The following is an 11097-nucleotide window of genomic DNA, read 5'->3' as shown; positions in this document are numbered from 1 at the left end:
AAGACCCACACTCCCAGAATGTCCTTGAACAAGCAGTATTTCTCTGATTTCAAATATTAACTGTCAGTGCTATATCAATGAACTTCTTGACGCGCTCCTGAGCAGTCTGTTTACTCAAGTTTACACTTAAGAAGCAAAGGAAATCTCCAAACCTATTAAACTGTTTATAGATGTAGTTATTCCTGTCTTAGATTCTTATGTTCTCAATGTATAGAAATTTATCTCCACGAATGTCCTTGCACAAGCAGTTTTTCTCAGTTTTAAAATAGTAGCTGCTGCTGCTATATCATTGAGCTTTTTGACGTGCTCCCACATGATATACGGCTTATCGGTATAAAATATACCACGGTTTGCTGGGCCAGCAACCTTTACTACTCATGTAGGGAAGGATATCCTCGAGTTGAGGAACTTTTGTAAATCTCTGGCTCCAATCCATGCAAACACTTTACATCTGTGTTGGTGAGCCATCTACATAGGTTAAAAGCATGTCAGTCTAAGACAAAGTCATTGTTAATATTTATAGCAGCTGGTAAACTGGAATTTGAATATTAGGTATAGCAAATAGGGTACACAAGTGCCCGTACTATACTATGCTATGCTATCGGTTGGCAAGCAACAAATTGTCAAATGCCGTAGCATTCCATTCAAAACCTCGTAGCTTTGAATGCCATCTTTTTGGTTGACTAGTTTTAACCTTATTTTGCAATCAATCTAATTGAGATAAGATATGAAAATCTGCCAGTCTTATGGAAAATTGAATGATAATTCGAGTAAAATTACATTTTTAAATCGTAGAGGCCTAACTAGCTGGTTATATTAAACAGAAGATTTAAGTCGAGGAAAATTATTGAAGATTTATGGTATATTTAGAGTATATTTTGAAAATACGATTTCCGAGGGTCAGTCGGTATATTTTGTATCGAATTCCGCGGTCACACTGGTGCTTAATCGCTATGATTAAAAAAACAAAAATATGAATAATTTAGTGCAGCAATAACAAAGGCAGTGCAGAAAAGCTGCAGCAAATCATTCCGAAAAGGGCAGCAGCTTATTCGGGCCTGTGATAAGTTTAAAACAAAAGGCAAGCAGGGGCTGCGCGTTTGTAGGTCAACCTCGAGCCTTCAACACAGATACGCATTCAAACGCATACATGCGCAGGACGGAACAAATGATTTGACCAACATGACGTCCTCGTACAACATTATGATGTCCGCCGCAGCCTCTCCAGCTCAAACTGTGCCAAAGGCCAAATCCACGGCATCGGGGGGAGTTGGGTCAAGTTCCAATTCCAATGGCGTCGGAGGCTCCTACTACGACGGTCATGAGAATCACCTGCTGCATGTGAACAGTGTGCGTGTAAGCAGTGCCGCGGCCTCCTCCGCCCCAGGCCCTGGTCTCACCAACGGTGGGGCCGGCAGCGATGCGGAAATGCGCTGGTGGTGGTAAGTGGAACTATGATTTTGGTACTCCACTGTAGTGCACTTGCCATTTACCTGTTAATCAATTAGTGTGTGTTTGCCGGAAAATGTTTTCGTTTTCAAGAGAAGTGGAGTGGTCTGCTCTGTAAACTGTAAACTGTCTGTTGCTGGTACTGTTATTGCCTTGTCAATGAGTTTATGACTTTCAGCACTTTGAACCTATAAATCAATCATTTGGTGCATTAATCGAAGCGAAGTTCAAGCGGAGACTGCTAATTACTGAGATTACATAACTGTAAATCTACAGAGCGCACCTGTGTAATTGTCTCACAGTCAATGGTTTATTTATTTAAGGTGAGGAGTCTTACATAGATGATAGAGCACAAAGTTTACAAGGCCTCACCTTACGGATAGACCATGGCTCGGGCACTCGAGCGGTCGCGTGGCACGACTCAGCTGTTGCCCAGCGATCATATTATTTTATACTTTTATTTTCAAATCGGAATCGCACGAAAAATTTACAATTTAATCACCTTTTAGCGTCTCAGTTCAGTTTCGCGTACTGTCTGGACAGCACGGTTGTGTTCGCGCGCTCTCTCTCCCGATCTCGTTGGCACGATCACCCTCGGATCTCGCGCGATTTGAACGTCCAGCGATCTGTTTCGTTTCGGTCGTTTACCTGGTGGTGCTGGTCAGCTTTGCTTTCAAGCTGCCTTCCCCTGTCTCTTCAGCTCCAATTCGCGTCTCATTTTGTGCTAAGAAGAAAATATAACAATTATATAACGTGTAATTAGAGTACTTTGTTGGCTGTCTAGCCCCAAAACTTGACTTGGCATTTCTTTGGCTCAGACTCAGTCCCAGTTCCGACCCACTTTCGGTTTCTAAGTCAATCTCCCCAGAACATTCCACACTATCTTTGCATTGTGGTTCCTATTCACGTGTACCCATTCCCCATACGTTCCCGGCACGTTGCATTCAACGGGGAGGGGGACCTCTCCGTGTTCGATCTTGTCAATGATAAACACTAGTCTTAGTTACTAGTACTGCGCATTTTGTAGCTCGCTTGGCGCTTTAAATTGATTAATTAATTTCGTTTTTCTTTGTGCAATAAATCACTTAAAATTCGCTGTATGCACTCGTCTATGTGCATATGTATTTAGTCAGGTCTAAGGAGGGGGTGTGCCTTGTTCGTCTCCATTGTTTATTTGTACTTCAACCATTTCAATGATTTGTAATAATTGTACTTGTTGCTTCCTGATGGCAGTGGCAGTACGAGTGGCAGACAAAGGGAACTATAGATCACGCGAGCCCCTTATTAAGTTGAATGTTATATTTGTAATGCTTTGATTCTTGTTATGCAATCTTTTACTTGATCAAGTACTTCTAAACGAAAGCTTTCTATTTAATTCGAATCTTTCAAGTTGTAGTGAAACATTTTCTAAAGCCTTGCTAGAATTATATTATTTTTGTATCTACCATAGAACGATGGCGGCCTTCCTACCTTCAATGTTTCCTCAAGAGAATCGACCTCTGGTAATGAACTGTTAATGAGCCACTCTAACAGAGATCGAAAATTAACATTTCACACACAGGTCACGATTTCAAGACTAAAGGCCCCCGATACTGTTATGCCCATGTGGTCTGCGTGCTTTATAACAGTTTAATTGTGGGCTAAGTGAATGTTTTTCTAATTAAAAGGTTGTTGACCACCGCCATGACCAAAAAGAGAGAGCCTCAAATCTGTTTAATTATATGTACATTTAAGTAACCAACTTTGTGGTGCTTCTTTTGTGCTTTAGCTAGTGCTATGTACAGACTGCAAATTGATTTATACTTGACATGCTTTTTGGGCTTAGCCCAGCTATAAATGTTGGCCAAGTCCGCTTCTGGCAGCCCTCTTCTGCTTCAACGGAAGCTGGCTAATGACGCATTAAGCCTTGGTTTTTTCATCTCTCCCACTCTGCTGTCGCTGGCTCTCTTTTATTGCTCTTTGTTGACATCCAAGCCGGAACTACGCCAAGTCCGTTAGGTTGACCAACAAAATTAATGAATAAACAACTATTTAATGGACAATAACAAATTTATTTTGCACGAATTTCCAAATAAACCAAAAACCGGTTAGGTATTTTGTACTAAATCCAGGCACATTTAAAATCGGATCGTTTATTTTTGTGTTTATCAACTTTTAACCACTCGCCAAACGCTGAAGATACATCACAAATGCGTGGTGCATTCTTGGGTTTGTGTGTGCTTTCTGGTTATTTGGTTAACAAAAACTGTTAACGTCTTTACAAAAAGGGGAGCAAGGTCGTTGTTGTTTACCGTTTTGGCCAACTCAGGGACGTTTTGAGCGAGTAGGGGGACCCAGAAATGCCAAGTGAAATGTGAGCTAATATTCCAGTTTTTATTTCGTCAGTTGATTGAACCAAAGAAAAATGCGTTAGAAACAAACGTTGCCTGATTAATTGATGCAGAAATTTGTGTGAACCGTAAAGTTTTAAAAAGAAAATCTAAAGCTCATAAATATGACGTGCCTTTCGGACATTGACCTGGCCACCCTGCACCAACATCGGCTGGAAGAGCGCTTTAGCTATAAGCTGGCCTGGAGCGGCACGGCCCATCAGCAGACCCAATACAATGATCTGCTGGTGCGGCACAATGCCTCCCTGAAGCGGCAAAGAATCATCCAGCACAAGGCAAACCAGGCTACCAGTACCCAGCCAAGGGAGCAGGGCGAAGCCACAACAAACACTGCCGGTAATCAGGAGAGCCAGCTGACCAAGTCCGAGAACGAGCATGACGATGGTTACTTCGATTCATCAACCCGACGCAGGCGTAGTGGCACCTGGCCGTAAGTACTTCGCTGTTCGAACCCATTCCAGGCCAAGCTATTCGATAACCCTTAACGTCGGACAACAGCCCAAAAAAACAATTGTGGCAATGTTATCAGGACATCGGACATTTGTTCGTGGCATGCTCTGATAGGAGAGCCCGACGGGTCGCCTCTCTAATCAAGTGTTACCTTGTTATTTGTTCTTATCGGCTCGACTAGAGCGTGAAAGGCGTTTCGTTTTCGTGCTTTGCTTATCAATTGTTTGTTCAGAATGAAAAGTAATAGCTAGGTATAGTAGATAGGTAGTACGTAGTACGTATGCATAATCTGAATTAATTATTGATTGCTACATGTCAGCATGATGATCACCAAAAATGTGTGTGCAGAGATTTTAGTACACTTCGGTGGTGGCCTGTTCTCAAATCAAAAAAGTGTATTAGAAGTCCTTGACCTTTCTGCATAGTTGGATGCTTGCAGCTCGTTTTTTTTCGGTTTATCTGTAGTGTCTTTTGGCCAAAAAACAAAAAAAAAACAAGCTTTTTAACACCTTGTCTTATGGTATAACTATGGCGCCGTCTGTTAATTTATGGTTATCTAATTCTGATATGTGTGTAGGTTTTCTCTTCAGCTACTATTTTTGAACGATTTGTTTTGAAGAACTTGAGACACTGACGCGACGCAGTGGCTGAGTGCCAGTTAAACTTTTTGGATTCGGTGCCAGTTTGTGCTTGGCGCGATTCATGAAACAACAACAAATTAATAAATTAAAATATATTCAGAGAAACAAAAAATTAGTGACTGACGCGGCTTGTGACCACTTCAGCGAGCCGTATTCCAAAGGTTTGCATCGGCCCAGCCCGACCAGGTCAGGCAGTTCAAGCCGCATTTGCATGGCCTGTCTGGCTCGGATTCGATTATACTATGTACAGACTCGTTAATGCCCGAGGGATACAGAAAACGAATTGAAGTTATTCGAATGGTTTACAGTAAGTCAGCGATGGCTGCACATATAAGTTTCTCATGCTGACGTCGTTGTTTAACCTCTTTCCGGCACGCGTACATAGTTCATTCATTTTCCTACACTATCTATTATATTGGAAGTTCGGCTGTGATTTTTACTTGGCTTCCAGTTTAGTTCCAATCGAGCGGTGGTCGAACAAGTGCAGTTAACGAGCGCTCTCTGCGCAAAATGTCGCGTAAGTATTGGCCGACTGGGAAGCCGGTGAATGAATCTGAATTTCCTGCGAAATAATTATCGTACGGAGTGAATGGGGGAAACGAGATCATGATCTGTCCTGCAATTTATCAGAAATTGTGCGTCACTGGATCCGCTCGACTTGTGTTTCTTAACAACTTATTGTTCAGCCCGGGCTGGGGATGAATTGATAGAACAGAGATACAAAGGGACAAAATGAACACAAATTTTAAGATGTCAGAATATTAAATTCTACGATTTCCAGGAATTAAAAAATGAGTTAACCACTTTTAAAATCTAAGGATTCCACCTATATGTCCCACTGTGTGACTCGCGTTGCTGCGGTTCAGCATAGCCCAGCTTATGGCTCATTTGGGATGTTCTGTCCCTCTCTCTCGTTTGGCTCTTCTCGATTCGCTCATCTATGGATGAGTCAGCGCAAACATGTCTCAGCTCGCATTAGCACATCAATCAAATCCAACCCGTTATTATGCGATGCTTTGAGGGTACACCCACCTACACGCACACAGACGCAAAACACTCAAGAGTCAAACGAAACGTTTAAAGTTCAGCATGAGCAAGGTGTATTTTTATAGGGTGAGGCATGACCGCTTCTCTGTCTACTCTCTCGCGCTCTGGCAGACCGCTCTCACGCCATGGACTAAGAATGCGCACAATTCTCGAAAATGGCACGTAAGGTGCAATCTTTTGACGGTTTATTGAAAGTTTAAGGCAGAGCCCAGCTCTTTTAGGCGGCCAGCTCCATGGATTCCATATGAGCATTATCTCGGAATGCCTTACTTAATGTTCATACATCTTGGGCTGGCTCTCTTGATGCTATCTCTCTCCCAAACACTCTCGGTTAGCATGTGCAATTCCTGTTTGTTTGCGTCTGAGAGATTCAACAAGTTTATTTGCGGTTGGGTCTCCCCCGCGCCGCTGCCGCTGTTGTGTTGTTGTAATGAAAATAAATATAAAAATACGTTGTATACCTTTAATTTGTTGTTTTCGAACTCAAAAATTGGCCGTCCAGTGATTTTGTAACCTTCGCACGAGCCACAACGTCGGTCGAAGCACATATTCCAACAAGTTTTTTCTCCGTTTTGATCGTTTTGCCTTTGCTTTGTGTGAAATCGTACAACAAAAGATCGAAAACTACGCATAGTTGAGAGGAATAGGGCGTGACCATCCAAATATTGGCACTCTATAGATTAATACTTAGCCCAAATGCAGCATCAAAAGTTGCGACTCGCGACGACCCTGCAGCGTCAGAGTTCTCTAAGTGCAGACGCAGCTGTTGAGGCGGCAGAAGACCAAATGCAACAAGTGGCCCAAGTGTTACCCGACCCTCGCATTCTGAGGTCCCACCCCATCTCTGAATCTCCTCTCCAACTGGTACTAAATATCTGTATTTTTTTTTAATCCTTTCAGGCGCACACGGAGCTTGAATGCCCCGTCGCCCTTCCAGCAGTTCGGACCATGTGGACGTATTATGAAAAATTCTGCCATGGTTATGCAGATTCAAGATCCGGCCAGCCAGCGCCTGACCTGGTACAAGCCACCGCTCACAGTGCTGGTGATCAAGAAGAAGGACTCTCAGGTTCTCCTGCCATTTGTCCAGCTGGTGGAGTGGCTGGTGCAGGAGAAGCACATGGTCGTGTGGGTGGAGTCAGCAGTGCTGGAGGATAAGTTGCTACGAGACGATTTCAAGCTGGAGAACGAGAGCGCCAAGTTCCGGCAGGTGCACGGAGACTACTGTGGTGTGCGTGAGCGCTTTCTGGCCCTGCGCGAGAAGCTGGTGACCTTCAAGTAAGTCCGAAACGGTAGTGCCATCCACATGGTAATCAATTCTAACTGTATTTTCGCCTACAGGGACGGTCGCGATGATTTAACCGATCGCATCGACTTTATTGTCTGCCTCGGAGGGGACGGCACCTTGCTGTATGCCTCGCAGCTGTTTCAGCAGTCGGTGCCGCCCGTGATGGCCTTCTATCTGGGCTCACTGGGCTTTCTTACGCCCTTCCAGTGTGATAACTTTCAGGAGCAGGTGACCAATGTGCTAGAGGGTCACGCTGCCCTCACCCTGCGCAGTCGCCTGCGCTGTTCCATCCACCGCAAGGGCGAACGCCGCAAGGAGTCGCTTCAGCCAGCCGGCAGCAACCTGCTGAAGCCAAGTCAGCATCGCCACCTGAACTATGTAGAGCTCAACAATGGATCATTCACTGGTGGCAACAACAACTACTGCAACCCGCATATGTCATCGAACAACAGCATCCTGGTACTCAATGAGGTGGTGATCAATCGTGGCCCTTCGCCATATCTCAGCAACATCGATATATTCTTGGACGGCAAATACATCACCTCCGTGCAGGGCGATGGCCTGATTGTGTCGACTCCAACCGGGAGCACTGCTTATGCGGCAGCAGCTGGTGCCTCCATGATCCATCCCTCCGTGCCGGCCATATTGGTGACACCCATCTGTCCGCACTCGCTGAGCTTCAGGCCTATTGTGGTGCCTGCAGGAGTGGAGCTAAGGGTGAGTCCGAGATGAAGCCAATTTGCGATCGTGTAATATCGCTTTATATGCTTTCTGCAGATATCCATATCGCCGGACAGCCGCAACACCTCGCGCGTCTCCTTCGATGGACGCAACGACCAGGAGCTGAATCATGGAGATAGCCTGCGGGTGACCACCTCCATCTATCCCGTTCCCAGCATTTGCTCTCAGGATCAGATCTCCGATTGGTTCGACTCCCTGGCCGAGGGTCTGCATTGGAATGTACGCAAGCGTCAGAAGTGCCTCGATGAGCTGTCGGACCTCACGGCCTCCGGATCGGAGGATACGCTCGACGAGTTTGACAATCTGAAGATCTACGATGTGTAGTAGCCCTTCCCTGGATGTTAGTGTGGCCAATTAGCTTAGTTCTAGAGCTAGTTTATAGGGTTTGCTGTGTGCAATTTATTAGGCTAAGGAATGTAGCGAAAAATACTCTATTATAATATGTATATATACAAGTACATAAATCACCTGGTTGAGTTATAATGTTAAATGTTAATGGAAAATGATTGCAATGTTTGTGTAAGCTAGACAAATTTCTGTTGTTGCTTGTGAAGAAAGCCGCTTAGGCATAGGTATTAAGTTTTTATTATATGTGTTTTTAATCGGCGATGGCATCAAGTACTTCGTACTTAAGCAAAATCACATTATCTGTATAATTCGAAGAAGGTAATAAAAATTGTATTATTTACTGAGAGCGCCACGCAATCCATTCTACTGCAATTGTATACTCTTTGAAGCAAAAGCACAATCAAAATTCAATTAATTAGATGGGCAATGGATGAAACCAGACCGGAGGCTATCAGCATGAACTATTGTCGTGAAAAGGCACTTAAGGAATCCGACTAGTTGCTTTCGAATGACCAGTCACTGGATGATGGATGGATAAACCAAAAGAAGGAGGGTTAAGCCTCAAAGAGTTCCATCGTTCACAGTGCTTTTCGGAGGGAATTTTTGAAGTGGTTATAACTTTAATTTAAGGTTAAAAACCTTACAGAAAAGGTCTGTTCCTTTATATATGCATATCTAGTATCCAAAGTATTTCTACTCGGCTATTTGCTATAATTACTATTGAAAACTTTTCCATTGATACAAAAAAATTACCATTTCTGTTACATTTTGGAGCTCAGCGTGTAAATGATTCTAATATGATTATTGCCGATTTGTCCCTACCCCTGCCTCTGTAGCTGGACGCATGCTTCAATGCGACAATTGTTTAAGTGCACGAGCCGCGCCATAAATCAAAAGCATAAAACGAAAGCCAACTGCCATAAATGTGGCTAGAAGTGTTCTATGCTCGCTGCTATTGCCCACTCTCTCCTTCTCTCTTACTCTTTCTCTTCACATTTCCGGATGCGTGTGTACGTGCCAAGTGCGTTTATTATCAATTTTCACGCTCTTACAGCAGCTCCTTTCCCTCCTTACTTGGCGTGCAACAAGTAGAGCCGAGCGAGGACCTCAGCATCCTTCCGCTTCGTGCCCCATACATCTGACTGGTGGATAAACGCACTGCGTATTATCCGACCCATCCGATTGGTGGACTTTGGCCACGCCCCGTTTATTTTTGCGCAGGACTCGTCCTCCGGCTCGTGCATAATGATGGGGGTCCCTGTCTGACAAATGAAATAAATGGCATCAAGCACATATATATTCAATTAAATTTGTTCTTTTATTCGCATTATTTATCCCCTGTAATCCCCCTTAATCGGGTCAAATATAAAGCTACAGAGTTGCTGATTTAAGATGAGAAAAGTAGAAAAACAGAGTTAGCGAAATTGGATACCCAAAAGAACTCACTTTAACAGATTCACTTCACAATCTCCATTCTGATGAATTATTTTCTGAACCTTTAATCAATCGATTCACAAGCTTTACTTTCACTGGCAGCCAGAGCCGAAGACCCATTTCCTTCTTTCTACGGCCGGCATTGTCAGTGCCTTTTTCATTTAACCGCAATAATATTTCAAAATATTTGAGGAATTTCTTAATGAAGTCGTGCTCATGCTTGGGCTAAGACAAATGCCAAAGGGGCAAGGCAAACCCAACTATGCGAAAGCAGCAGCCGAAGTCGAAGTCGAAGCTGGAGCTGCTGATGAGGATGAAGAAGATGATGCGGCACGTGTTGATATTCCAATTGAATGCCACCAAATATGCGGCACTCCATATACACCCACACGCACAGGATACAACAACTTATCGTCATCTCATCGCAGTCTCATCCCTCTGCACAGAAATGAAAAATATTTCCCTCTCATGCCATGGGTGACATTTGAACGTTGACTGGGGGACACACTCGTAAATTTAAATAGATTTCGCAAATGCTAATGACAGCTACAGCCTGTCCAGGGTGAGGTCGCTCCAGCTCTGCCTTTCAAACAAAAGGAAATTAAACATTTGCGGTCGAGTGAATTTTTCCCGTTTTGCGTCTGCTCTTCAGCCTTTTTGGTTCAGTGATAAAACTTGACCACAAACCAGAGATTGTCATCGGAATGACCCGCATATTGTGGAGTGTCCTACTAGCCACATTTGTCATCGTCTTGAACCCCAGCGAAGCCGAGTTAAGCTGTCATATGTGGCAAATTCGAATTTGTCAGGCCTCACACTGAAAGAGACTTTAGGCTTTTAGCCCTGACCAACTGATTCCTTGCCTCTGCTCAATTTGAAGTCCTCTCCACTGCCCAAAAGTATTACGTTCCTGTATTTACTGTATTATTTAATGCCATCAGTCCTGGGTGATTTCTAGTCCATTAACTTTGAAGTTATTTGGGCGACGCCACTTTAACACTTCAATGGAACTCTCCACCTTTTCATGGCTCTATTGTTGATGCTTTTTTTTCCTCGAAAAAGTTCCACACAAAAGAAAGTGTTCGGATATCGATTTTATGAGCGAGTTCTTCCGCATTAATATTGGGGTTTTGTATTTGCCGAAAGGAAACCAAAGAGGATTCATGGACTTCCACTTGAATTGTCCTGCAATTAAAGCCGCAGTTATTAGCAAACACCATTGGCTGCCAAATAAATACCCTACCTAGCTGACACATTAAATAAAATATAAATGTTAAAAGCTCTTTGTTTTTATATTTAAATAATCAAT

General features: G+C 43.6%; 1 protein-coding gene across 3 annotated transcripts; it reads left to right on the top strand.

The window, feature by feature from the left end:
- The first annotated feature begins 952 nt into the window (after positions 1 to 952).
- On the top strand, positions 953 to 8512 carry LOC117581890 (NAD kinase). 3 transcript variants are annotated; one of them, XM_034269395.1, is made up of 5 exons: positions 1966 to 2204; positions 3835 to 4269; positions 6878 to 7255; positions 7319 to 7982; positions 8043 to 8512. In XM_034269395.1, the coding sequence occupies exons 2-5, from the start codon at positions 3944 to 3946 to the stop codon at positions 8328 to 8330; spliced, it is 1656 nt and encodes a 551-aa protein (XP_034125286.1). In that variant the 5' UTR covers positions 1966 to 2204; positions 3835 to 3943; the 3' UTR covers positions 8331 to 8512. The 3 variants fall into 3 exon arrangements, with proteins under 3 accessions (XP_034125364.1, XP_034125286.1, XP_034125452.1); XM_034269473.1 differs by lacking the exons at positions 1966 to 2204; positions 3835 to 4269 and adding an exon at positions 953 to 1442; XM_034269561.1 differs by lacking the exons at positions 1966 to 2204; positions 3835 to 4269 and adding an exon at positions 5336 to 5447.
- Positions 8513 to 11097: the final 2585 nt, after the last annotated feature.

The sequence above is a fragment of the Drosophila guanche genome, unplaced genomic scaffold, assembly GCF_900245975.1.
Source record: "Drosophila guanche unplaced genomic scaffold, DGUA_6, whole genome shotgun sequence".
NCBI classification, from domain to species: Eukaryota; Metazoa; Arthropoda; class Insecta; order Diptera; family Drosophilidae; genus Drosophila; species Drosophila guanche.
The sequence above is the reverse complement of the archived record's forward strand: the minus strand, read 5'-3'. Positions and strand labels throughout refer to the sequence as shown.